Below are 23781 nucleotides of genomic sequence, written 5' to 3' on the forward strand. Positions count from 1 at the left end.
GGAGGACCTGGGCTTCCTCACTTCTGCCTCGCTGGGTCATGAGGCCGTGCAGCCTCTGAGGACATGGAGGCTGCAGGAGAATGGGCGGGAAAGGTTTCTAGGGTTATCTAGAGTCAAGCATAATGTTGTTTTCATGCTTCGGTGCACAAATGGGTCTTCCCGGCTCCCTCCCTCTGCTAAGAGGGCTACTTCACTGCATTCTCCCCCACGCACTAGGCCAGGTGGGGAGCGCAGCACGGTTAAGGGGAGGCTGGATGGAGTGCAGGGGAGAGACAAGTCTGTCCATATCTGACTGTCCAGGCACCATTCTAGCTTCTAGGCAAAATGAGGGGACACTCAAAATGACCCACAGTAGTGCTCGAGCTCAGTATTTAGGACACAGCCTAGGTTTTGAAGAGTGGCGGTGGGGGGGGAGGGGCGGCTGGGGGAGAGGAGTAGGCACTTCGATGGTGGATTTAAGAGGGGAGAAAAGAGAGATCTCCTTTCTCCCCCAGTCCCAGGCCCCCTAGACAGCTCCCCCAAATGGCTGGGGGCAGGAGAAGGGACGGGAAGACAAGCCCTCCCAGCAGGATCTTCCCTGAAATTAGGGCCCATTTAGGGGAAAGGCAGGGATCAGGAAGTGACCGGTCCCTCCTGCATTTCCCAATCCTGTCCTCACAGATCCCCACCCAGCACTTGCTGGGAGGCCAAGCGCACTCTGCCAAGAGCCCTCCCTGCCTCACAGACACAGCCCAGTGAGAGCCACTCAGAAGTAGAAAAGAAGGCCACGTTTATTCTCCTTCTCAAAGGTGCAGGCCTCTTCTCTGGACCTGCAGGCCTGTGCTCACGGCTGACCGTGGCTGGGTCTCCCAGGGCCCGGCCAGGCCTCAGGGAGAGAGGAAGGTGAGGGTGCCCGAGGCCCTAGCACCTGGCCTAGACCCCCCATTCTCTCCTCCCAGGCTCTGCCAGACCCAGAGTAGAGGGAGAGTCAGGCTCTGTCCTGCCTGGGGCAGACAGTGGGAACTCTCAGAAGTCACAGGAGAGGGCAGGGCTGTATGTTCAACATAAAACCCCTTAAGATGAGGGAAGACTGAAATGAGGCCTTTTGACCTAGCATCCTAGGGAAACCCCCAGAGGCCTCCTATTCTGTTCCCTGAGAAGCGAAGCCCTATAGCCCAGAGGAGGTGGGCGGGCAGGCCTATGGGAGCCTCTTCTCCCTGTGGCCTGCCAGAGGTGACCTGAGCCTGCACGAGGCACCAAGGTCAGCCCAGGCAGGGGTCCTGACAGAGGGCGCCTGCCGCCCCAAGTCCTGCCATGCTGCTTTGGGCAGAGAGGCAGTGGAAGGTAATGCTGGTAACATCTCCCAGCTGTCGGCCAGGAGGGAGGTAGGCTGATGAGAGGGGACCAGACGTGATCCCCTGGTAGGCCCCACACTGCAGGCAGGAGAGCAGTGTTCAGATGATTCTAATGCTTCAGGATGGCGGGCGCCCCAGAGCTCAGAGATCAGGAGTCAGGAGCCGACGGGGGCCGACTTAACCTGTAAGGAAAGGTGCAGATTAGCTTCTCCCACGCAGGGGAGAAGCCTGAGGGCCGTGCCAGGACCCAGCACACTCAGCTGTGGGGAGCACCGAGCCATTCAAGTCTTCAGCTATCCCCTCATGGAGTCTTTGACCCCCGACTGCACATTAGAATCCCCTGGGGGAGGGTTATAAAATCCCCCACCCCTGCTAGCACCCGGAGTCTCTGGAGGCAAAGTCTGGGGCTGCACTCTTAAAAGTTCCCCTGGTGAATCCATGGCAGCCAAAAGGTCAAGAGGAGGGAAGAGGAATTCAGAATGGCTTCTGCAGGCTCTTTGGCTACCGCTCTGAATAAGGAAGTAAAAATTCACTAAAATAGAGTTTTGAGCTATCTGTAAATAGACTCCATATCACAGCAAGAAAAATTTATGGCACTAAAATTAGAACTTCCTGCCCCTGAGGGCTGTTTTGGAAAGAATCTCCTCCTTGAGGGTATTTAAGAAGCTGGGACCTGGAGGGGATGCCCCCCTCAGCCCAGGGACACTCCCCGACTCTGGGGACAACCACAGGCTCTGCTCCCAGCACCCCAGCTCGTAATCCCAATCCCAGGTTCCAGACTGGCCTGGCCTCCAAGGAACACTTAGCATTTAGTGAGCCCCTCCCTCTGTGCCCCCTCCCCTCCCCAGCACATGGCCTATCTCATCCCAGTTCACCCTTAGCTCCCACCAGGAGCTTGGGATCATTATTCCTATTTCACAGGGGAGGAAACTGAGGCCCAGAGCCCAGCAAAACCTCCCAGGGTCATGCAGTCAGGAGTCAAACCCTACAGGAGTCTGCAGATTCCTTCCACTGTGCCACTGGTCCTCCCGTGGGGAGGTGACAGACACAGGGCAGTGGGGAAGCTGTGGGGGGGGGGTGGAATACGGTCACACGCACCCCAAGTGTGTATGTATGGAAACAGGCCACAGAGCTTCAGGGCGAGAACCATCCCTGACGCTGAGATCATGTCGTTCCTTCTCTTTGGGGTTAGAAAACATGCTTTATAAAGCAGGACTACTAGATGGCGGGATTTTCCCTTTAAAATCTGCTTCCTTATATGAGAAGTCGGTCCCTCTGTTATTCCCCAGCTTGGTTTTGTGAATTTTACTGGCGCAAAAAAATCCCAAAGTCTGAGTGCTGAGGCACGCTCCCTGTGCCCTCTCCAGGACCCCTCATTCCCCCGAGGAGGGGAGTCTAACTGGGGTGTGATGCAGAGTTGGGAAGCTGGGCCTGCAGCCGGGCCGCCCTGGGAGCCTGTGCGTGAGGCCAGAGCCCAGCAAGGCCAGAGAAACCCAGGCCTCGGGCAGTCAGGCCAAGCTCGGTGCTGCCGTTTCCTGGCATGTGACACGGAGATGAAGAGCCGCACTCTGAGGACGGCGGCCGAGGGGGCGGGAGTGGGTCTGGGGGAGGCGTGGGGCAGAGTCCGCATTCACGGGGAGCGGGACGCGGCCATAGCTCCACGTGCCCCCCAGCCCCCCTCTCGGACTGCACTGAGGCTCACGTCCTCACAAGGATGGCGACTGGCCTGCGGACAAGGCCAGAGCTCTGAAAGGACTGGAAAACGGACGCCTGTCATCAGCCCGCCCCGCACACAGTGGGAGCTCCTCACCCTTCAATGACGCGATTGTTGTCCTGAAGGTCAAAGGCGAGCAGCTTCATCTCCTCACAGAGCTCCTGCATCCTGTGCAGGGCAGAGGCAAGAGAGGCGTCTGTGGCTGAGGCCGAAGTCGTCCCGCCAGCCCCTTTCCCCGAGAAGCCCGCCACCCCGACTCTTTATTCCGGGGCCTGAGGCAGAACCCCTTGGGCTCTAACATCTGCACCCCACACCCCCTCTCCCACCACTCCCTCCCACTCCCCCCCCACCACGCCCCTCTCTCCAGCACTTACTGGAGAACCAGGTCCGTCAGGGCAGGGCTGGGATAGGGGGCTGTCAGGGGTGGGGAGACCTGAGCCTCCTTTGTTCTGTCCTGAAGGAGCTGGTGAGATACCCGGTCAAGGATCTGAAGGGAAGCCACACTTTAGTCAGGTGGGATGGGCCACAGATGTGTTGTTTTGCAAGAGAGGTATGAGTAAGGATAAGAAAAACATAACAAAACGGCGCCCAGCCTGCATCCCTGCAGAACCCAGAATGCCAGAGCCTTTCCCACAGGCCCTTCCTTCCCACATGAGCACAGCCGACACAGCCACCCCCACTTGTCTGTGCTTGGATTTAATGGTCCAGACAGCCACGTTCTCCTCTGGATCTAACCTGCACCTTGATGGCCCAGCACGAGCCAGGAGCCAGGGGAAGGGGCAGGGCAGCCAGCCAGCCTCTTGAGGAATGGGGCCGCTGCGGGGGCTGCGGGCCAGTCACCTGAGCAGCCTTCTCAGAGCTCCCCATGTTGGTCTCTTCCCAGGGACCAGAAGACAGAGGAGGGTTCACACTGCCTCTCTCAGGAGTAGCCTGGAACCTCCCCGGCTACACGAGGCATGAGGACAATGTCCCAGCATTCTGGAAGCTCTGTCCTTGCAGTGACCTGCAGTCCGAGGTCACCAGGAATTGCACATTCGCTTGTCAGAGACCTCCTTAGCCACAGTGTGCTTGGACTTGGCCAAGGGCAGGCCTGCCCAGAGCCCCATGTCCCCAGGGTGCCAGACCAACCTGGCTCCTCTCAGCGGCGCCCATGCCCCTGACCATCTCGCACCTTGCTGAGGCTCTCCTGGGCTCCCTGGGCTTCCGTGTTATAAGCAGCCACGGAACAGCCGACCATGCGCAAATGGTTCCTGGTCTCGTGCACCTCCCTGGAGAGAGCAGATAAAAAGTCCGAGCTGGTTTTGGGGGCTCTTCCCGCGGCCCCTCCAGCTGTCAAGGTCACCACACAGACACGGGGGAGAGCAGGAGCTGAGGGGTTCTGGGCATGCGCTTCCCTCACTGTCTCTGTCACCCCAGGTATGCCCTCAACCCTCCCCTGTCCCACTGGGGGAAGACCAATGACACTTCTGACCGAGGCTGCCGATGGTCCCATCAGAACGACGGGGAGCAAAACCACACATGGCTGGGGCCCAGCACACGTGCCGCTGACACGGGGAGCTCAGGGCCAGGCTCAGCTCCTGAGAGGCAGAGGACAGCCCAGCCAGCGCACTTGCTCTGGGAACTGCCCCATCGCCAGAGCAGAGCAAGGTCAGGACTCTTCTAGGAATTCTCTTTTTCTCTGAGTGGAGGGAGGGGGCAGGAACATTGTCCCCATTGCACAAGGAAACCAATCCGAGCACAGACAAGCGGGCGGTCGATTCTCATTCCGACCTGCACAGTAGAATGACCTGGAGGTGCTTTTAAAATGCTGATATGCAAGCCTGACTTCAGACCAATTAAATCAGAATTCAGGGCGGGTTAGGGTTGGAGAAGCCTATTCTAATACGACTGTGGGTGAGTGCCTGGGTCGCAGCCCCATAATGAGCCCACGGGTCATACAGGCCTGAGAACCTCCCTTCTTTTCTAGGGAGGGGCGGATGTCCCCACAGACAGAGGAAGCCAGGAGGGGCTCAGGTGAGAAGGAAAAACCCAAATCCCCTCCAGGGGACAGCGTGAGTGGGTTCTATTTAACCCTGCATCCCCGACCATAGGAAGTCTGTAAGCCTGCCTGGCCTCATTCCAGAGGGATCCTGTGTTCTCCCCCGAGAAGGGGTTTCCCAGCACACCCACCTGGGAACGCCGAAAGAACTCAGATTTTAGAGACAGAACCAGTACTAGTCATGGGTCTGCTACTTACTAGCTGTGTAGCACTGAGAATGAGACCCGTGTTCTGAGCCTCAGTTTCCTCATCTGTGTTGGGGGCTGATAGTGTCTACTGCATGGGGTCCACATTGCAGGGTTAAAGAAGCTAATGCACAGAAATCACCCCCGTGCACAAAACCACCCCTTTTTTTTTTTGGCCTTTGTTCCTTTACAACCACCTCCCCTCGATCAGGGCTCTGCAAACCCCAGGGTTCTCTGAAGCCTGAAGGGCCAGGCCAGGGAGGGCCCCCAGGTCCGTGACCCCAGGAGGGAGGGCCCGACTGTTACCTCATCCACCTGCCGTGCGTGACCAGGGATGTCTGATACTTCTGCACACACTTCTCCTGGAACAGCTGCAGGAGCCTTTTGGCTAAATGACTAAAATTCACCCTGAAAAGACAGGGACACTGAGGCACAGAGAGAAGCAGCTGGACTGGCCCGCACCCATGCATAGCGTCCCTGTGTCTCCAGCAAGGAGACCTCCTCCAAGGGCGGGCATCCCCAGCAGGGCTATGTCTCCATACAAGGAGGGACTGAGGCTCACACACGTGAACTGGGGAAGTCAGTGCCCTGGGACACAGAACCCAGGGACAGAGAGGCGTGGAAGGACCAGGGGATCTCAGGGAACAGACACACTCAAGCCCAGTCCTCACACAGAAGGCGAGATGGTTTCAGAGACTGAGGGGGAGAGAGAGTGCGTGAGGGTCAGGGGTGGGCGTGGAACTGGGGGAGTGAGTCTCCAAATAACCATTTAAACCAGGGAGGGCCTCCGGGAAGATGAGTGTCTAGGAACAGAGGGGCAGAGAAAAGCACAGGGAAGGTCAGGAGCAGGAAGCGGTAAATCAGGGAGAACAGTTAGGGAAAGAAATACTACGATCGTGTTCATGCTGGAAATAAATCCAGGGACATCAAGCCCGCTTAGCAGAAAGCTCTGTCTGAGCCAGCTACCCAGTCTCCCTCCCCTGGCCCCAGATAATCTGCTCCAGACACAGTGACCCGCTTTGCTTCTGCCCAGCTACAGTCTGAGAGCAGGACCCTTTGTCAAGCAGAGGCTGGCTCGGCCCCAGGAACCCCCACCCTACCGCTCACCCACCTGCCACAGGCTACTCACTTATCCAGCTTGTGAATCTGCTCCTCGTTGTAGCCAAGCCCTGGAGGGAACAAGGAGGAATGATGTCACCTGTCCAATCGGTCAACAAAAGAGAATGCCACAAGGCTTGGGGACGACTGCAAGGATGCAGAGAGCTCAGCCTGGCCCTGGGGAACTCACAGCCCCGTGGAGCCAGGAGGGTGGAGAGATGAGTACTTGGGGAACATTTCAGGTGGAAAGTGGTGGGTGAGGGGGCCTGGAAGGCTATGTGGTCAGCCCCAGCCACTCATCCAACACCCCTCCCAGAGGTGGTTGCCTGCAGCCTGTGGGTCCCATTCCGGACCATTCAAGCTGCGGGCAAAGCCAGCTGGGGGTTCTGGAGCCGGGAGCTGGACAAGCCAGGCCACCACCCTGCACCTCTCCTCCACCCCTGACCTCCCCTTCACGGACCAGCCACTTGTGCCTGAAGCCCTGGTTCTGTCCCTTGGCCACCTCCGGAGGATGCTCACCCGCTAGGGAGATGCTGCCCCCTGCTGGGCTTTCAGGGAATGGCCTCCCCGCTAGAGGTTTCCCAGCTCCCTAACAGCGGAACCCCCTCCCTGGGCATTTCATCTGGGGTCCTGCTCTCAGCCAGCTGAGCACTGAGCCGAGTCCCCGCTGCAAGTCCCAGACCGGCCTCCGAGTGGCAGGAAGCTGCACACTCGGGATTTGGCCGCACAGAATGGGCTTCCTCCGTCATCCCATGGGACACCCAGGGCAGGTGCGAGGGGAGAGAGAAAACCAGGAAGCATTTTACAGAGTGGCGTTTTTCAGGAGTCCAGGGGTTAGCTGTCAACGGTTATTCTCCCTTTCACGTTTAATCTTCATGAAGGACTCTTGCAACCAATAGGAACATAACTGTGAGGCATAAGGGGTTAAACGCCCCCAGACCAGGACAGCTTGGGCTGCTGCACATCCCGGGGGTTGGTTTCCTTATCTATAAACAGGGGAGGGGGGACGGCACCCAGAGTTTCTACAGGTATGAAATAAATGAGGATCCCGAACAGCCGGGAGGACTGTGTCGTATGCATGGGAGGGGCCCAGAAGGAGGGGAGTCTCGGAGGGCAGAGTCCGAGGGAGGGAGGCAGAAGTTCTCTGAAAATCACAGCCAAACAGGCCAATGGTACATCAGGAATGGGAGAGTCTCTGTCCATCCATCCCCTTGCCCCGCCCCCACCCCACTCCTGGGCTGCTCTCCCCTCCCGCTCCCTGGCCAGACCCCACAGGCAACACTGAGACTCCCAGGAACAGACGATCATCTAGAGAGATCTGTATGCCCAGCCAGTGGCCACCAGACGCACGTGGCTACTGAGTGCCTGGTCCGCCTGTGGCTAGCGTGCCTGAGGAAAAAAAATTTTATTTTAATTTCATAAATTAAATTAACTAAAACTTTAAAGCTGGAGCAGTGGAAAATATTGTTTTCCCAACGAACGCAACTTTACTGCTTTGGTAAAAACGACTGTTCCGTCTGCTAAAAAATTAGCTTTTGGAGAAAGTTGTGCTGTGAGTGTCAAATACACACAGGATTGGGAGGACTTAACACACTCACAAAAAAGAAAAGAATGTAAACCATCACCTTAATATAATTTTTAAAAATTGATTATATGTGGAAATGACAATTTGGATATATTGGGTTAAGTAATACGTCTTACGAAAATTAATTTCACCCGTTGGTTTCTACTTTTTAAATTTTGGCTACTGGAGAGCTCAAAGTTTGGTACGTTGCTGGCATCCAGTTTCTAGGGGACAGTGCTCTTAGATAATCCTAGAGCTGGAGGAGAACTTGGCACTCGAGCCCAAGGCCTGCAGTCCACATGTCAGGAGAAGCTTGGAGGCATGGCCGGGGAAGAAGAGGGTTGGGTCCTCGTCTGTGAGCTCCTCAACCCCAAGAGTCAACTGGGGTCTCCCAGGACCAACCCCCTGCCCCAGCCTGCCCCTGGGTTCCAGCCTACCATGCCCCATGACGGCGGTCACCATGGGCAAGCAGCCGCCCGTTCCTAAGCCTGGAAATGAGCTGCCTGTGCCCCCGGAGGTCCCCTGTGAGATCAAGCAGAGAGTGCCAGCGAAGGAGTGGGCCGGTGACTACAGGACATGTCTTCAGACCCTCCCTCATTTGGAAATCCTGGCTATTCCAATGAGCCAAAGACACGATGGCTTGGGAAACGTTCCTCAAACTGTAAAGTGCTTTGCAGAGGTGAGGGCTTTCTTCCAAGGACCACCTCTCCTAGAACAGCCAGGCTCCGGCCATCTGAGCTCCCCACGCATGCCGTCCACACCTCTCACAGGGCAACAGTAACAGGTCTCCTGTCCCTCACTGTCCGTAGGCAGCTTAGAGGTGGGGACCCTGCCCTAGGCCAGCGGCACCCCAGCAGCCGCACGGTGGGCCCCCAGCAGCCACAGGGATGGCATCGAACAGCCGGATAAGCAGAGCGCAGGAAGGAGGAAGGGAGGGAAGCAGGGGTAGTTTGCTCTCCCCACGGCTCACCTGGCCTCATTCTGGATTTCTTGAACTGTTTGTAGATGAGGTTCATCTTGTCCAAACAACACTGCATCTGCTGGATGCTGTGGGCAGGAGATGGGGACCAGGCAAGGGGAGAATCAAACAGCACAGAGTAAAAGGGAAGGGAGGGGATGACGTGGCTGGGCGGGGAGGGGGTCGGGGGGCGGAGGGAGCAGAGGAGCTGTCCGCCTGCAGAAGGAGCCTCATCGCCACAGTCTGGGGGGCCAGTCTGGGCGTGGGGGTGACTCTCCTGTCCCTAAGGTTGTTTGAGGTGCCGTGGGGCCAGCCAGCCACCTCTGAGTCACATGTTCATTCTTTCTCTCTGTCTCTGTCCCTCTCTGTCTCTCTCTCTCACACACACACTCGAGGTGTTTCATCAGAGACGAGACAGACAGAAAGCCAAGCAGGAGAGGCCACAGGAGGATGGCCTTTGCTACACTGGAAGCCTTGAGAACAGAATCCAGGCAGAAGTCTGGACCCTGCGAGTCCGGCAGGGCCCGCTGAGGACGGCAGTGGAGCAGAAGCCTCTCTCCTGGTGGCCCGGGGAGAGCAGAAGACGGGGACTCATGGTCTATCCCACACCTGGCACGTGGAAGGTGTCTAAATCATGAACCGACAACCCCTGTTTGTTTAAAACACAGGTGAGGGGCACCTGGGAGGCTCAGTCGGTTCAGCGTCTGCCTTTGACTCAGGTCCTGATCCCAGGGTGCTGGGATCGAGCCGTGAGTGGGGCTCCCTGCTCAGTGGAGAGCCTCCTTCTCCCTCTCCTGCTCCCCCTGCTTGTGCTCATTCTCTCTCTCTCTCTGTTAAATAAATACATAAAATCTTTAAAAAATAAAATGAAATAAAACACGGATGAGCCCAGTCCTGCTTGGATGCAGACGGATGTGTGAGATGACCTCTCAAGGACCTTCACCTCCTGGGGTTTAAGGTCAGTAGTGTTTCTTCCTTTCCCTTTCCGGGCTGGATATAGACAGTTGAGATGTTGAATGTGTGTGTCTCTGGGAGGGGAGGGTGTTCTTCCCCACCCGTGGGCCTGTTTAGCTCCACTTCCCTCCTGAAGCTCTTCCCAGTGACCCCATCTCAGCTACTTCTGGAGTTGGACTCTGGGCTGGGCCCAAGCTGGGTCCCAGGCACCTGTCCTTTGGAGACCTTGGGGTGGATGAGACCACAAATCCAGTCTTTATCCAAAAGACTCAGGCCAGATACATCCCAAATTCAGAATTATCTTCTGATTCTAGAAAGGCAATCCAGCAGACATAGGTTATGTTGTAGGACAGCCTGAGTGGGGTCTGGGTCTGGGTCTGAGGTCCAACACCTTCAGCCTTTAAGGAACGGTAAGAGTATCCACTCTAAGAGGGAAACACAGACTAAAAGAAGACTCACGGCAGAAGACTGAGGTCAGGGTTTGCAGCCAAAACAAACAAACAAAACCCCACAGTTTTCAGAGCTCTTTGATTTCAGAACTGGGGGACCAGGTTAGGGACCCCGTCAGCACTGAGTAGAGTGGGTACCGAGAAGAACGGGCTTGCGTGGTCAGGGCAGGGCCCACACACCAGGCTGTGAGGGGGCGGGCAGGTATTCTTATATTTGTTGAATGAGGCTTTCAAAGCTGTAAATCCCTGGTATAGGCCAAGAACATAGGCCTTGGAGGTGGGCAAATGTGACGTCAAGGCCCACCACTATCATTTGTCATGGACCGTCTGTGTCCCAGGGCACATTAAACTCCCAGAGTGAGCTTCCCCATCCACAAAAGGGGCATACTAGCAGCAGTGGCATTCTGGGGATTAAATAAGATGATAGAAGTAGGAGGGCCAATCCAGGGAATGAGCAGAGCAAGGGTTCAGAAGAGGAAGGGAACAAAATTATTCTTTCGTTTAGAACTATTGCACCTGCTAGGATTTCTAATTCTCTCTCTAAACGCCCAGAAGGGGGCAGGACCCCAGATGCTTTTCTCCATCTGGCCAGTCTTAGGGGAGGGTCTTACTCATTCTTGGATCCCACACCACTACCCCGTACCCCAGCACCCTGGCCAAGATAAGGGAGAAAGCAGACTGATGCCTAAAACGGCTACCGGACCTTCCGAGCTGTGCGTCCCTGTGCCCACCCCACCAAGAAGGAAAATCCCACAGACCTTCTGTCCGCATGTACCTGATCCCGGTTCTTCACCAGCTCAGACCTTAGGTTGCTCAGGCTTGTCTGGGACTCTGTGATACTCTGGGAACATCTGGAGAGGGCCTCTGCCAACTGGAGGGCAGAAGAAAAAGGCAGACCCCCGGGGGGTCCTCCGCTCAGTGTTCTGACAGCAGCCTCGCTGGACCACTGCGCCCCAGCTCTGCTCTTACAGCCCCCCACGCCCGCCTCACTCACAGCCCGCAGCCTGGACCTCAGCTCCGTGACCTTCTTCAGCTCCTGCATCTCAGACATCCCAGCCACACTGCTGAACCTCAGGGAAGGACACAGAAAGGACACGGCTGGGGGGTTGGGAGGCAGAACCCCGTGACCACAGGAGGGGTATGACATCTTTGGGACAGCCTCGCTGCCTTCGGGGGTATCCGGGGAGGATTGTGGTTGGATCAGAGGAACCAACCTCAAGGGACCCCGACTCACCAAAGTTGTACCTTTGTTGAGCACTGCAGAGACTAAAGATGGGGGTAGATGGAGACAACGTGAAGCTATGAACATCTATGAGTCCGTACAGCGAGGCGACCGTTATGGACTCCTTACTAGGAATACTTATAACTAAAGGAAAAGACCCAAGTTCCTTCCCAGTCGAAACTATAGGTCAGGATAAGCAATAGCTTCCTAATGAGGGAAAAGCTGTATTTCCTAGAATATTACCAATAATGCTTGGGGACTTGGACTATTAGCAACCCACTGCCCCAGCAAAGTTAAGTTACTCGCTTGGGCATGGTGCCAAATCCCTGGTGACTAATGCAGGCCTGGACAGAGAAAATGTGACCACACGATCAAGGAATCAGCTGTCCCCACCCAGTGGCGGGAGGAAATGAAGTGTACTTGGTGTCATCTGCGATGTATTTAGCCAGAAAACATTCCACTTGAATCCGTCTAGCCTTCAGAACTCTCAGTTTATAAGAAATGCTGGGAAGGAAGAAAAAAAAAGCCCCAGAGGGTGTAGAGGAATCCCTAGAGTCCAGAAAGTGGGACAATGGGCATTGTTCCCCCAAAACGCCAGAATCAGGAGGGAGGTTGGGGAGAGGCCATCTGTCAAGATTAAAATAGACTTAAGGAACGAAACAACTAGATGCAAAGTGTGGTCTTGTGATGGAGCCTGGTTTGGATAAAACCAGTGAGAAAAGGAAAGGAGGGGGCTAGTTAGAGAACTTTGCGTACGGCTGATTTTAGAGGAGATGACAAGGTATGGACATGGGGCTGGAGGGCTCATGTGCTGAGAACAGCAGGTTAGAAGAGCACAAGTACCATTGGATCTCATGTCCGTCAATATATATACTTAAATACACATAGCCGAAAACTACCTAGAAGAACGTCTATTACTACCATGTCATGACCTAGCTCTGGGTGGCAAGGACATGATATTTTTATTTCGTTTTTGCCTGTCTGTATTTTCCAGCTTCCTACAATTAGCGTATACTATTTCTTTCACAACCATGATCGAGGAAAGAATCTTCTGTGTTTGGGCTTGCGAGTAGTGTTGGCGCAGGGGGAGGTGAGGGCGAGAGGAGGGGGGAGAATCAGGCCTGCAGGGGAAGCTCAATGAAGGCAAGAGTTCACCATTACATCCTCAGTAGCTCATAAAGTGTTCAGCACACGGTACTTCCTCCATACATGGTTGTTGAATGAATTAGTGAACGTACAAATGGATTTTAGCATACGTAATGCTTGGCTGGCAGAAGCGGCTGAAGCTGACTAGTCCAGCGGGGCAGGGAGGCCGGGGACATGGGTCTGAGCGCCAGTCCTAACTGCCCCCTCACCCGTCTTGCGGGATCTGGGGTCAGTCACTTCAGCTCTGCCAGACTCAGACCTTCGTGTACATGACAGAGAGATGAATCTCCGTATTTGTGGGCATCAAAGAGGACCTCAGAGCTAAGGTGCTTGGCTAGAGAGTATGGACACACACTTGGGGGCGGTGGGGGAAGCATGGGGGTTCCTGAGCCAGTCCCGGCTGCCTGCATACCGCCACCACATGCTGCGAGGACCAGGGAGCTTCAGAACAGAGGCAAAGACACTCTGCCAAGGCAGCCTGGATTGGGGAGCCTGCAGCAGGACGAGGGTGCTATGGGAGAGGTGAGTCACCAGGCTGGGCAATGGCAGCTGCTTTATGCCTAGTGTTTATTAAATTATCTCAGATTCCAGAATCGACGTGTCTGAGGATATTCAAAAAAGGAAGGAATTGCAAAGTGTCAGAGGGAGGAAGCCTCAGAGATCATCCAGTTCTCTCATTTTGAAAACGAGGAAATAGTGGCTCAGGTTGGGAGAGAGAACAGTGGCCTGAGGTCCCAAGTGAAGAGCTTGGACTGGGCCTCTGAGTCTCGGCTCTGTGCTCCTCCTTGGCAGGAGGGAGGTTGAACTATGCTTTGAAGGAGGCCCTCCTCTGAGCCCAAGCTCTCTAGATATACTATCCCTCCAGGGGAGCCTGGGATCCAGAAAGGGAAAAACAGTGGCCAGCAGACCCAGGATTCCAGCCCCAGGGCTGGCCTGTCCCTTCTCCACTGTCCTCAGTCCAGAGCAAATGGGCAGACAAATATCCCAAATGCTTTCTCGACACACGTCTTTTCTGTTCAAGAACCTATAGTAGAACTTAGAACGCCACTGGTCCTCTTATTGGGTTCAGTTCTACCAACTAGACTGGCCAGGACCTCCATGCGTTCTCTCCTCCCCTTTCCGTCCCTCTGTCCCACTCCACCCTCACTCTGGGATATTATCCATTTTAACTGTGGCTTCAACAAACCTCACCAGAACCCTTCCCACAATATTCCCAGTCATGGCCTCCTTTTCTGTCTCTGCACAGGACCTCCCAACTCGAGGTCTTCTCTTTCACTGTGGCCTTAAAAGTGCCACCTCTTCCAGGAAGACCTCCATGATTGCCTCTTCTTATCTCTGGTCTTCCTTTTCTCAACCATCCTATCATCTTCCGTGCCTGGAAGGGCTATCTCCTCCAGGGGAATGTGGATATTCTACCACATCTATCCCTGGACCCCCTTTCTGTGCCCTGGACAGAGCTCCTCATGAGGAGTCATGCTGTACCCCTGCAGCCCTTCATCTCTGTCACCATTTGAAGGGGGCTCAGCCAGGCCAGGGACTCTGTCCCTGTCATCTGGAGACTCTCCTCCGCCTCTTCCCACATCTCTGTCACCCCATCTGTCCCCTCCTCCTAGTGGCCGCTGCATTGCTGGGAAACTCTCAGGACCTTCTTGGGAGGTCAGGCGATGTGAAGGGGAGGGACATCAGGCACGTTCAGCACAGTCTCTGCTCCTCCACCCCTCGTCTCCTCCCAGCGGGGAAGGTTCTGGCCACCATCAGCTTCCCTGAGCTGCAGAGCTCCCTCCTCTCACCTGTACCATGGCCCCTGCCTTCCAAGATTTGGGGGGTGGGGGGCTGTGCCCACGGCTCGGAAGTGCTATGGCCAATTGAGTCTTCCTGCTTCTCATCTCCAGACCCTCCAGCTGGGTTCCCTTCTCCCCAGTCTTTCCCTCTGTCCTGCCTGTCACACCTAATCCGTTGAAGTCAGATGAGTGGCCGGCATGGAGCCCTGAGGCAGGGCCGGGGAAGGTGAGGAAGGTGAGGACAGTGTAAGAGACAGAAGGAAGAGCCTGGATCCCCACCCTGTCAGGTCCGGGGGGCTGGGTGAGGCGAAGGGGGCTTTCCCTAGAGCGCTGCTCTGGGCCTTCCTACCTGCTGAGACAGTGTCCCTGTGGCCCTGTTCCCCCTGTGGTGACTGGGTGGTGGTTGGGGGGGGGGGTCCAGTCACGGGGATGAGGGACAGGTAGGGCCGCCCTCCGTATTCTTAAATGCAGGGCGGGTGGGAGTTCTGGGTAGGGGGAGGCGAGGGGCATTGTTGGAAATATTGGGGGTGAGGAACAGGCAGATGGAGAAGAGCTAAGGGTCTGAGCCAGCCTCACACCGGCCGCAGCCCCCCTGCCCCAGGCAAGACACCCACCTCTCAGTGCCCAGGCTGCTGCTGAGGAAGAGGAGGGCCATCCGCGTGACCTCCAGCGTCCGCCTGCACGTAGCCTGGAGTGTCTCCCTGCAAAGGGGGGACTGAGTCGGAGTTCCTTTCCGCCAGGGGGCCCAGGATACCGTGCCCGAGGGAGCAGCCGCAGGGCTGCGTGGGAGAGGTCCACCCGCCCGCCCTGCCCCCCATCCCGTCCAGCCCTCGGGGGTACTCACACACACCAGTGCAGCCCCCGAAGCATGAGCTCCTGCCCGGCCAGCAGGGTCCGCGCCAGCCACAGGGCCTGGTAGCCAGCGCCCAGGACGCTCTGCGACACACAAGGGGCGGGGTTAGGAGTCCCGCTCCCCGCCTTGTGTGACCCCTCCCTGCACCCGCCTCGGGCCCCCTCTCACCTTGGCGGTGGTGTAATCTGCCTGCAGGTCCACTTTGGGGAAGAACTTGGGGATGTCCTGAGCAGCTGCAGACAAAGACCCTGTCTGAGAGGGCTGCCTGTGTGACCTGGACGAACCCTAAGTTCACCTTTCCTTATTCCTCACTCACACCCCTCTCTCCTCGTCTTTCACCGCCAGCTTCCCACCTTGCGGAGAGCGGCCCCCCAGCCTACATAAATGCACGCTCTGTGCTTTACAACTGCAGTCCCTCACTGCCCTCTTGTGTCCTCTTTGGAGAACTACATACAGCCTCAGGCCCAAAGTCCCAGAAACAGCCAGAAAACAGGCTAAAACCACCCTCATACCCAGGAGTTTCAAGGTTAATCTCCCTTCCCAGCATTGAAGACCCTGAGAAGGAGGGAGAAGGGATGATACTTTTTCTAGAACTTGGAAGATAAAACTCTGGACCCCTGGCAAACTTCCCTTCTCTCTGGGCTCCTGCGTCCTCCAACCCAAACTGTCTGAGGCTTTCCCACCCATCACAGAGATTGTGGAAATCCTCTTAAATCCAGATCTCCCCGTTTCGATGGGAGTTTCTTTCACAGCTCTGTGGACACTGCAAAGCCAGAGTCACGTGACATTTCAGAGGTGTGGGAGGATCAGAGGCCAGATCTGCTTCTGCACCCCGTGAGCCCCAAGAAACACCCACAAAAGATACTAATCAATATCCTGGATCATAAGCCCCTGCCCCTTATAGAATGTGAGAAGGAGAAAAGATCCAGCCTGTGGGCCCCACTCACGGTCCTTGAAGGCCAGCCCCTTGGGGGTCTCACTGGCTGTGCTGAACAGGGTCAGGGGGCTGCTTGCGGTCGTGTGGGCGATGTGTTGTGCTGACAGGTTGGGCTCAAGGACCCAGAAGTGACCCTCGAAGAGGAACTTCTGGTGTTGGGGGGCCACCCTGGTCTGCTCATACACGGCCTCCAGAAAGATGGCTATCCTAGATACACAAGGGGTTCCGGGGGTGGGGGAGAAAGAGAGAGGACCAGAAGTGTCAGCAAGATATAGGGTCCAGGTCACCCAAACCCCATCTCAGTCTTCATTCACGGAGAGGGCTCAGCTTTGCCAAGGGAGGGACTGGGTTTTGCCTGTCTTATTAAGGGAGGAGAGACAAAGGTTAGAGCTCGTGCCTTATTGGAGTGGATGAGGACAGGGTAGGAACCCAGTCTCTGCCTTCGCAGCCCTTCGAGCAACACTCCCACTAAAATTCACCTAGAATTTTAGAGAAAAAGGGTCCTCTGAGCAATATATTTGGGAAACACGTCGCCAACACACACATGCACACACGCACCCCTCAGAATCCTAATGCATGTTGCATGGGGTGGCTTCTTCCTGCTGGAGTCCAGCAGCAGGAAGAATGGTTTAACTTTAAATTTGTGCAACTAGTATTTTCCAAACTAAGGTCGGACCCAGATGCTTTTCTCTCTAAAGAGCCCACAGAGCACTGCCTAGGACGCACCCTTCTGCCTGGGTAGGGAAGGCTCTTGCGCATCGGCCCCTGGCTCCCGCGCACTCACGTGTTGTGGGCGTGGATGTAGACGTGGTGCAGGACCGCCTGGGACAGGGAGAACACGTGCACGACGACTCGTTGCAGGATGTCGCTGGTCTCCGCGAAGAACTGGTCGAAGCCCCAGCACTTGGCCTGCTCCACCTCCAAGATGTTGGCCAGGATGGGCACCAGCTGGCTCTGCAGCCCCCTGGACCCCAGGACGCAGAGATGGTCAGGCACCAGGGCCCAGATTCATCCTCTCTGAGTGGGTCGGGGGCGTCACATGACAATATCTTGAAGAGCTTGGACCCAGGCAGTGGGTCAGGGCCGGATGGGGAGGGAGAGCTGGATGAACTCGTTCCAGCATCTGGATGGAAAGACTGAGGCCTGACTGGGAATGTGGTCTACCCGAGCCGACCGGGCACAAGGGGCCCTCTGAGGTAAGGCCCGACTCTGGGCGGGGGACAAGGAAGCCAGCCCAGACTCGGGTCTGTGTCTACTCACAAGGACAGTCGGCAGGTGACGGGGAGGGTGTAGCTCCACTCCAGGGGCCCGTTCTCCCGCTTCTGAGTGCCCGCGATGGCCCCGGCCGGCTTCTCTGTGGTAATCCGGTACCTGGGCCGAGGTGAGACCTGGTCAGCAGGACCCCTGGCCCATCGCATCTCAAGGGATAGCAAACTCAGCACGGAGGGCTCTCAGAGCACTGGTTCACACCCGCCAGCCCCTCCCCATTAGCCTGGAAATGTCAAGCTTTCTGCTCCTTTCCACGGCCTACCTCCTCTGCCCCTGCCCGCACCTCCCCCAGTCTGGCCTGCCCCTGCACCTCTGCCCTCACTGTGCCCCCCTCCACCAACCCACTCCACTATCCCACTCCTCCCTGCAAAGTCCAGCCTTCCCTGCCAGCCTCTGCCTTGTCTGTCTCCTTCCTCTTCCCCCGACCTCATCCAGGTTCACACAGCCGGACCCCTGAGCTGAGGGTGAGGGTTTCGACTGTCCCACAATCCACCTTACACCTTCCCTGCTCTGGGCCGTGCCCTTGGTGGGAGCAGCCACCGTCCCCAACTACCTCTGGACCAGACCGCAGAAAACCTGGGAAGCCTTCGTACCTGGGATCAGGAGGCTGGGTCCTCGTCTCATTCCCGACCCCTGTCCCTGGCAGGCTCTGCCATCTTGGGCAGGTCTCTTTTGGAGCCTCAACCAACTTGGGTGGGCCACACTTGCATGAAGGGAGCGCTAACAGGGCGCCCTGAGCTAAGATAAAGGACTGATCTCCCGTCAGTCAGGGCAGGCCTCAGCTTCTTGTGTGACTGGCTAATGATGGAAATGGCCCCGAGGAGGACCACAGAGGGAGCGGAGGAAGCAGAGACACAGCAGGGACCTGTGGGGAAGGCCCAGGGTCTGACCCCTCTCCCACTTTGCCCGGGGCCCACTGTATGCATACATCATCTCCTTGTTGCGCCGTGGCCCCCCGAAGGGGACAAAGGGCAGGCTGCCCGTGGCCGCATGGTACAGGGTGACCCCAATGCTCCAGAGATCCACAGTCACCCCGAATGTCTTCTGCTGGGGCTTGCGAAGCACGGCCCGCTCATACATGTCGGGGTGCTGCGGGAGAGAGAACCAGTGAGCAGCCACGGAGGGGGAGGGTAGGCACGGGCCTGAGCCCCGCCCAGCAGACCTCCTTCCGCCACCTTCCAGAGAAAACAGAATGATCAGAACCAGCTCCTTTGTCACCTCAAAAACTGGTGTGGACTTAGCCCACCAAGCGCGTGTCTATCTGGCCAGCCTCTGCCCTGGGGAAAGTAGTGACCAGTGGTGCTCCCTGCCTGGTGGGGATCATAGCAAGGAATGAGCTGCACAAGGGAGGCCCAGGCAGGGGGCCAGGCAGGGACACTGGAGCGGGGAGGCCCAGGCAGGCTGCAGCATCACCCTTTCCATCTTGGAGAAAAGACTACAATCTTCTGGTTGGGGGGCAGAGGGGACGTATGCCCTGCCACATGCAGGGGGATTGAACAGAGTCCCTTGGCCCGGGGGTGGGGAGGGGCGGCGCTCCGGGAGAATCACAAGTAGAGGGGCAACTAGCTATCAGGGCTGGCCCCCAGCTTGGGCAGTGGGTCCCCAACCTCCCCCTCACCAGGTACTCCTCAGTGCCATAGACAGAGACGAACTTCTCATCGTCATCCAGCTCCCGGGCGGCCCCGAAGTCTGTCAGCTTGTAGATGCTCTGCCCCTCCTCCCCCAGGAGGCGCAGGATGTTTCCAGGCTTGATGTCACGGTGGACGATGCCATTCTCCCGCAGGTGGTTCATGCCGGCCACTGTGAAGAGCGGGGCTGCTAGCTCTCTGGCCGGGGACAGCTTCGTGCCTGGGGCTTACTTTGGGCGGAAGGCTGTCCTTGGGTCCAGAGAGAGCATTCACACAGGCTGACAGGTCACAGGACACGCAGGAGAAGAGAGATGGGCACAGGACAAAGGAGGGGGTTCCCAAAGACATGGTGTGGAGGTTCCACCGGGATTCTCTAAGACATCAAGAGGGTCCATGCCTCTGCCTCCCCAAGGATGGCACCCCCCTTCCTGTCTGATTTATTTTTTAAAAGTGTAATAAAATATGGAGTGCGTGGGTGGCTCAGTCAGTTAAGCATCCGCCTTTGGCACAGATCATGATCCCAGGGTCCTAGAATCGAGTCCCGCATTGGGCTCCTTGCTCAGAGGGGAGCCTGCTTCTCTCCCTGCCTGCTGCTCCCCCTGCTTGTGCTCTCTCTCTCTCTCTCTCAAATAAACAAAATCTAAAATGCAAAAATTAAAAAAAATTGTAATAAAATAGACCTAACACAAAATCTACTATCTTAAATGTGCCATTCAGTGGCTTAAGCACGTTTCCAGTGTGGTGTGACAGTCACCACCATCCACCTCCAGAGCTCTGTCAATGCCCACAGAGGAGCTCTACCTAGAAAGCAGTCACGCCCATGCCTCCGTCCCCCCAGCCCCCGGCACGCACTGCTCTTCTTCCTGGCTCTGCGGATGTGACTGGGCGAGGCCCCACGTCTGTGTGGAATCAGAGAGAACCTGTGACTTCACTGAGTGCAGAGCCTTCCTGGTTCACCCGCACGTAGCCTGGGTCAGAACTTCGTTCCTTTTGAAGGATGAAGAGTATCGCATTCTACGTATATATTCTATTTGTTCCCTCCATCTGCCCCTGACATTGGGTTATTTTCATCTCAGGGTTATTGTGAATAACACTGCCCCGAACCTGGTATATGACCTGCTTTAAAAAAAACTTTCTTTAAGCCGGGGTTTTAAATCAGACGCTTGGATTCCGTCCGTTCTCTCGTGTCTGTCCTATGTCCGTGAATGCAGAGCCTCTGAGGGACAGAATGTCTTCAGTGTTTGGGTGATTGTTTCAGAAATGTCGCTCCTCTGGGACTTGGCCTCCCACTGAGGGCAGGGTGTGCGGTGGGTCCGCCGGGGAAGGGGGCGTCCTGGTGGGGGCCAGGGAGGGGCTCACCCACACAGCGCAGCACCACCAGAAACTCCTCCTCGGGCAGCCCGAAGGCGTTCTCGGGGCTCTCGAGCACGCTGAGCAGGCTCCCGCTAGAGCAGTACTCCATCACCAGCACCTTCTGCCGGCTGCCCCCCTGCGCATGGGACAGAGAGAGGGAGGCTTGGGCTGGAAGGCACATCTCCTGCCCTTCCATCTCGATGGGAGGCACCGGCTTTGTCCAGAGGGGGTGACTCGGCCTAGAGCCAGCGGCCCCATTCTCGAGGTCCCAGCTTCCTTCCTTACGGTGACCCCACACACCTGAGCCCAAGGTCACTTTCTCCAGGCAGCCCTCTTCGATCAGGCCCTCCTTCCCATCTTTACTTCCCCAGGTACTACCCCCCGCCCCCCGGCATTCTGTCCTCCACGTTCCGGGTTGCTGCTCTGGCTGACCCACTGACCACCATTATGACGTGACCTGCCTCTTCCCAGCCTGTGAGGGTCAAGGACAAGACCACCTCCCTCCGACCAAGCACCAGACCCACCGTCTCCTCCACCGCAAAGAGCTTGACGATGTTCTGGTGGTTCAGCTTCCGCAGGACCTCAAACTCCCTCACCTGCACCTCGCGGGGCCGCAGGTAGCTGGCCGTGTTGAAGACCTTCACGGCGACCAGCTCCCCAGATTTCTGCCGTGGGGGAGAACATCAGTTCCCCTCCTGCCCCAGGGAGCACACCTCCTCCCCCAGGCCTCCGTGGAACGTCTCCCACCTGCCCAACACCACACGTGAGCGAAGACGGCCCGGTTGGGGCTGGGGGCTCCCCCCCTCAGCTCCTTCCTGCACTCAGAGGGAACAGGGGCCCGTCCAGCCCTGGGAGGGGCCGAGGGCATGGGGCACCAGATGGTGCAGGTGCAGGGACGGCTTGGTGTTCGTTACCCTTCTACTGGCACCAACCACGTAGGCGCCTATCGCCCCCTGGTGCTGCAGCGAAGCCGGGGCGGGAACCTGTTCTGGCCCCGGCTCTGGAGACAAGACTGTGCACCGGGTCTCACAGGACAGAGCTGCGACAAAGGCTGGGAAAATCCAAACGAGTTCCACTTCCCAGCTCTGCTATTCCTAGATTTGCTGCCCTCATCCCAGGTTGACAGCTTTGTGTCTTCCTCTCTCTCTCTCTCCAGTCCCAAACTGAGCCTGACAGAAGCAGCAGCCCAAGGAGCCCTTCACAGTTCCCCACACCTCTTCCCAAAGCCATAGCATCTCCCTCACTCCAGAGTAAGCCTCTGCCTCGCCACACACCACCCTTGCTGCCCACCAGGGGCTGAGAGGTCGAAGAACTTTCTGGGCCTGAGGGGCCTGGGCAGGGCTGTGTCCTACCTTGTTTCGGGCCTTGTACACGCTGGCAGTGGCCCCCTGCCCCAGCAGGTCATCCGTGTGCCAGAGGTAATTGACGGTGCTCTGCATCTGGCTGGCCGGCCGCCCTGGGCCTAGAAAAACAACACACTGGGGTCTAGGATTCCATTCCTGACCTGGGTTGGACACAGGTGGCCTGACAGGGAGCTGTGTCCAAGACCATCCCACAAACGGTTCCAGTGTGGCCATTCCCCAGGTGAGGGGATGGAGGAAGTATGAAGCGCAGAAAGGTTAAGAAACTTCTCCAACAAGAAGTGCGGCCACTGGGGCCCTCAGGCCACAGCCCGTACCTGTCCCGCCACAGGGCACTCTACCTGTCCTCACTCCCAGTCTTTTCGAACCCCTTCCCCAGAGGCCACTCTGCCAAGACCTTTTTCTCTGTTACCTCTCCCAAGCACAGAGAATTCTGAGTTTTTGGCATCCAGGCCTGGGATTGTCCCAGGAAGCAGAAATAGCGCTTGAAGGAAGGGCCCCAGGTCAGGCAGCGTCAACCACACCACCACAAATCTCCAGGATTGCAACACGGGCCTGGAACCCTTCCCCACCCACTCGCCTGGGCCCACCACTTCCTGCCGCTGTAAGCGAACAGCTGCACGGATGGCCAGTGTAGCCAGGTCAGCGCTGCTCTGGAAAGGATCGCACACGGTGTCGCGGGGAGTGTGCGTGTGTGTACGTGTGTGTGAGAGTGTGCGAGATAGTGTGCCTGTGTCTGAATGTGTGTGTGCGTGAGTGTATGTGTGAGTATGTGAGAGAGTGTGAACACGTGCGTGTGCCCTCGAGTGCCTGTGGAGGGCGTGGGGAGGGGCAGGACACCATCAAACCCAAGGGCCCAGGAGCCCGGGAGGAGAGTCTGAAACCTCTACAACTCCACTCTCCGTCTTTGCCCCCATCCTCTTCTCCCCAAAGGCCAGTTCCGCTAAAGCAACTGGCTCCGGAGAGTGTAGCCCCGGAAAGTAAACTCAGATCCTCTCTGAAAACTAGGGTCAGGGCTGGTCTTAACGGGATGACTGGGAGAAGGAGCTTGAGAAGGGCGGCGGCCTCTCAAACACGCTCCGGTGAGGTTGAACTAGGCTCTAACACCTGTCTGCTGGGTTCTCAAGGCAGGGTCACCATGCCTGGAACCCTACAGTTCCCTAGCTTTCTTTGAGCCTTCTTTCTGTAATCTTTTTTAAAATGCAGATCTTGTGAATGTCAATTCCTTGAGCCAATAGCCACTTGAAGAGACTCAGAGGCTAAGTCCTAGTTTCAGAAAATGTATTCGTGTTTGCATTCTCCAGAAGCAGCTGAGATACAGAGAGACTCCCTGAAGACAATGTAATAACTGGGTTTGAATGAGTTGATCAGATAAGTCCCCCACCCCCTCATCCCAGAAGCTGAGGGAAGAAATCATGATGCCAGCAGCCTGGGGATGTGAAGCCTGGCAGGGAGAGCTGAAATCAAGGCCTGGGAAGAGGTCCGGTCTGGGGAGCCCGTGGACAGCATATTCCATCCCCTTCATAATCCTTCCCAGGGCTGGTCCTCCCCGCAAGCCCTGGTGCTGGGGGCAGGGCGCAGTGGCAGACCCGGGAATGCACAGAGTTGTGCAAAAGGCCCAGCCCTGGAAGGACCGCAGGTCCTGGGTGCTGCTCCTGGTCCTGCCAGGGCCGTGCCTAGGAGCTGGAGGGGGGCACGTTGGGTGGGTCCCCGGTGCAGGGAAGGCTGCTCTCCTTGGGGGGCGGCTGGCTGAAGGAGGGTGGGCATTGGGACCAGGGCACCCGCGGCCCCACCCACCGCCGCCACTCCTCCTCCCCCTCCCGGGGACTCTCCCTTGGCTAAAGACACTTACCCCGCGCTCCGAGCAGCCGCGGATCAGGCAGAGACTCTCCCGGGCGAGTGTCTGTTATGCTTTCTGTCTGTGGCAAGTCCAGGAG

The 23781-nt window shown here is 57.0% G+C and overlaps 1 protein-coding gene across 2 annotated transcripts; it reads right to left on the reverse strand.

The window, feature by feature from the left end:
* Window positions 1-753: 753 nt before the first annotated feature.
* Window positions 754-23781, reverse strand: IKBKE (inhibitor of nuclear factor kappa B kinase subunit epsilon). Of its 2 annotated transcripts, XM_080824423.1 has the most exons (21): window positions 23697-23781; window positions 21836-21945; window positions 21008-21148; window positions 20490-20619; window positions 19121-19302; window positions 18431-18591; window positions 17494-17604; window positions 17018-17197; window positions 16244-16440; window positions 15465-15529; window positions 15288-15379; window positions 15058-15144; window positions 11289-11364; window positions 11053-11165; window positions 8904-8980; window positions 6401-6440; window positions 5578-5679; window positions 4220-4316; window positions 3423-3535; window positions 3145-3216; window positions 754-1516 (listed from the first exon to the last, which is right to left on the reverse strand). In XM_080824423.1, exons 2-21 carry the CDS (start codon window positions 21920-21922, stop codon window positions 1483-1485), a joined length of 2157 nt encoding a protein of 718 aa, XP_080680549.1. In that variant the 5' UTR covers window positions 21923-21945; window positions 23697-23781; the 3' UTR covers window positions 754-1482. The 2 variants fall into 2 exon arrangements, with proteins under 2 accessions (XP_080680549.1, XP_080680548.1); XM_080824422.1 differs by lacking the exons at window positions 20490-20619; window positions 21008-21148; window positions 21836-21945; window positions 23697-23781 and having other exon boundaries at window positions 11289-11358; window positions 19121-19296.

Source organism: Martes martes (assembly GCF_963455335.1).
Source record: "Martes martes genome assembly, chromosome: 15".
NCBI lineage: Eukaryota > Metazoa > Chordata > Mammalia > Carnivora > Mustelidae > Martes > Martes martes.

Bases quoted from the DNA above. Each gene is read 5' to 3' on its own strand.
- IKBKE (XM_080824423.1), bottom strand. From the start codon at position 21,922: ATGCAGAGCACCGTCAATTACCTCTGGCACACGGATGACCTGCTGGGG. The intron at 15,380-15,464 runs GTGAGAGGGGGC...TGTGTGTCGCAG, and splicing joins CAGATTACACCACCGCCAAG to AGCGTCCTGGGCGCTGGCTA. The intron at 3,217-3,422 runs GTAAGTGCTGGA...TGCCCTGCACAG, and splicing joins CTGACGGACCTGGTTCTCCA to GATGCAGGAGCTCTGTGAGG.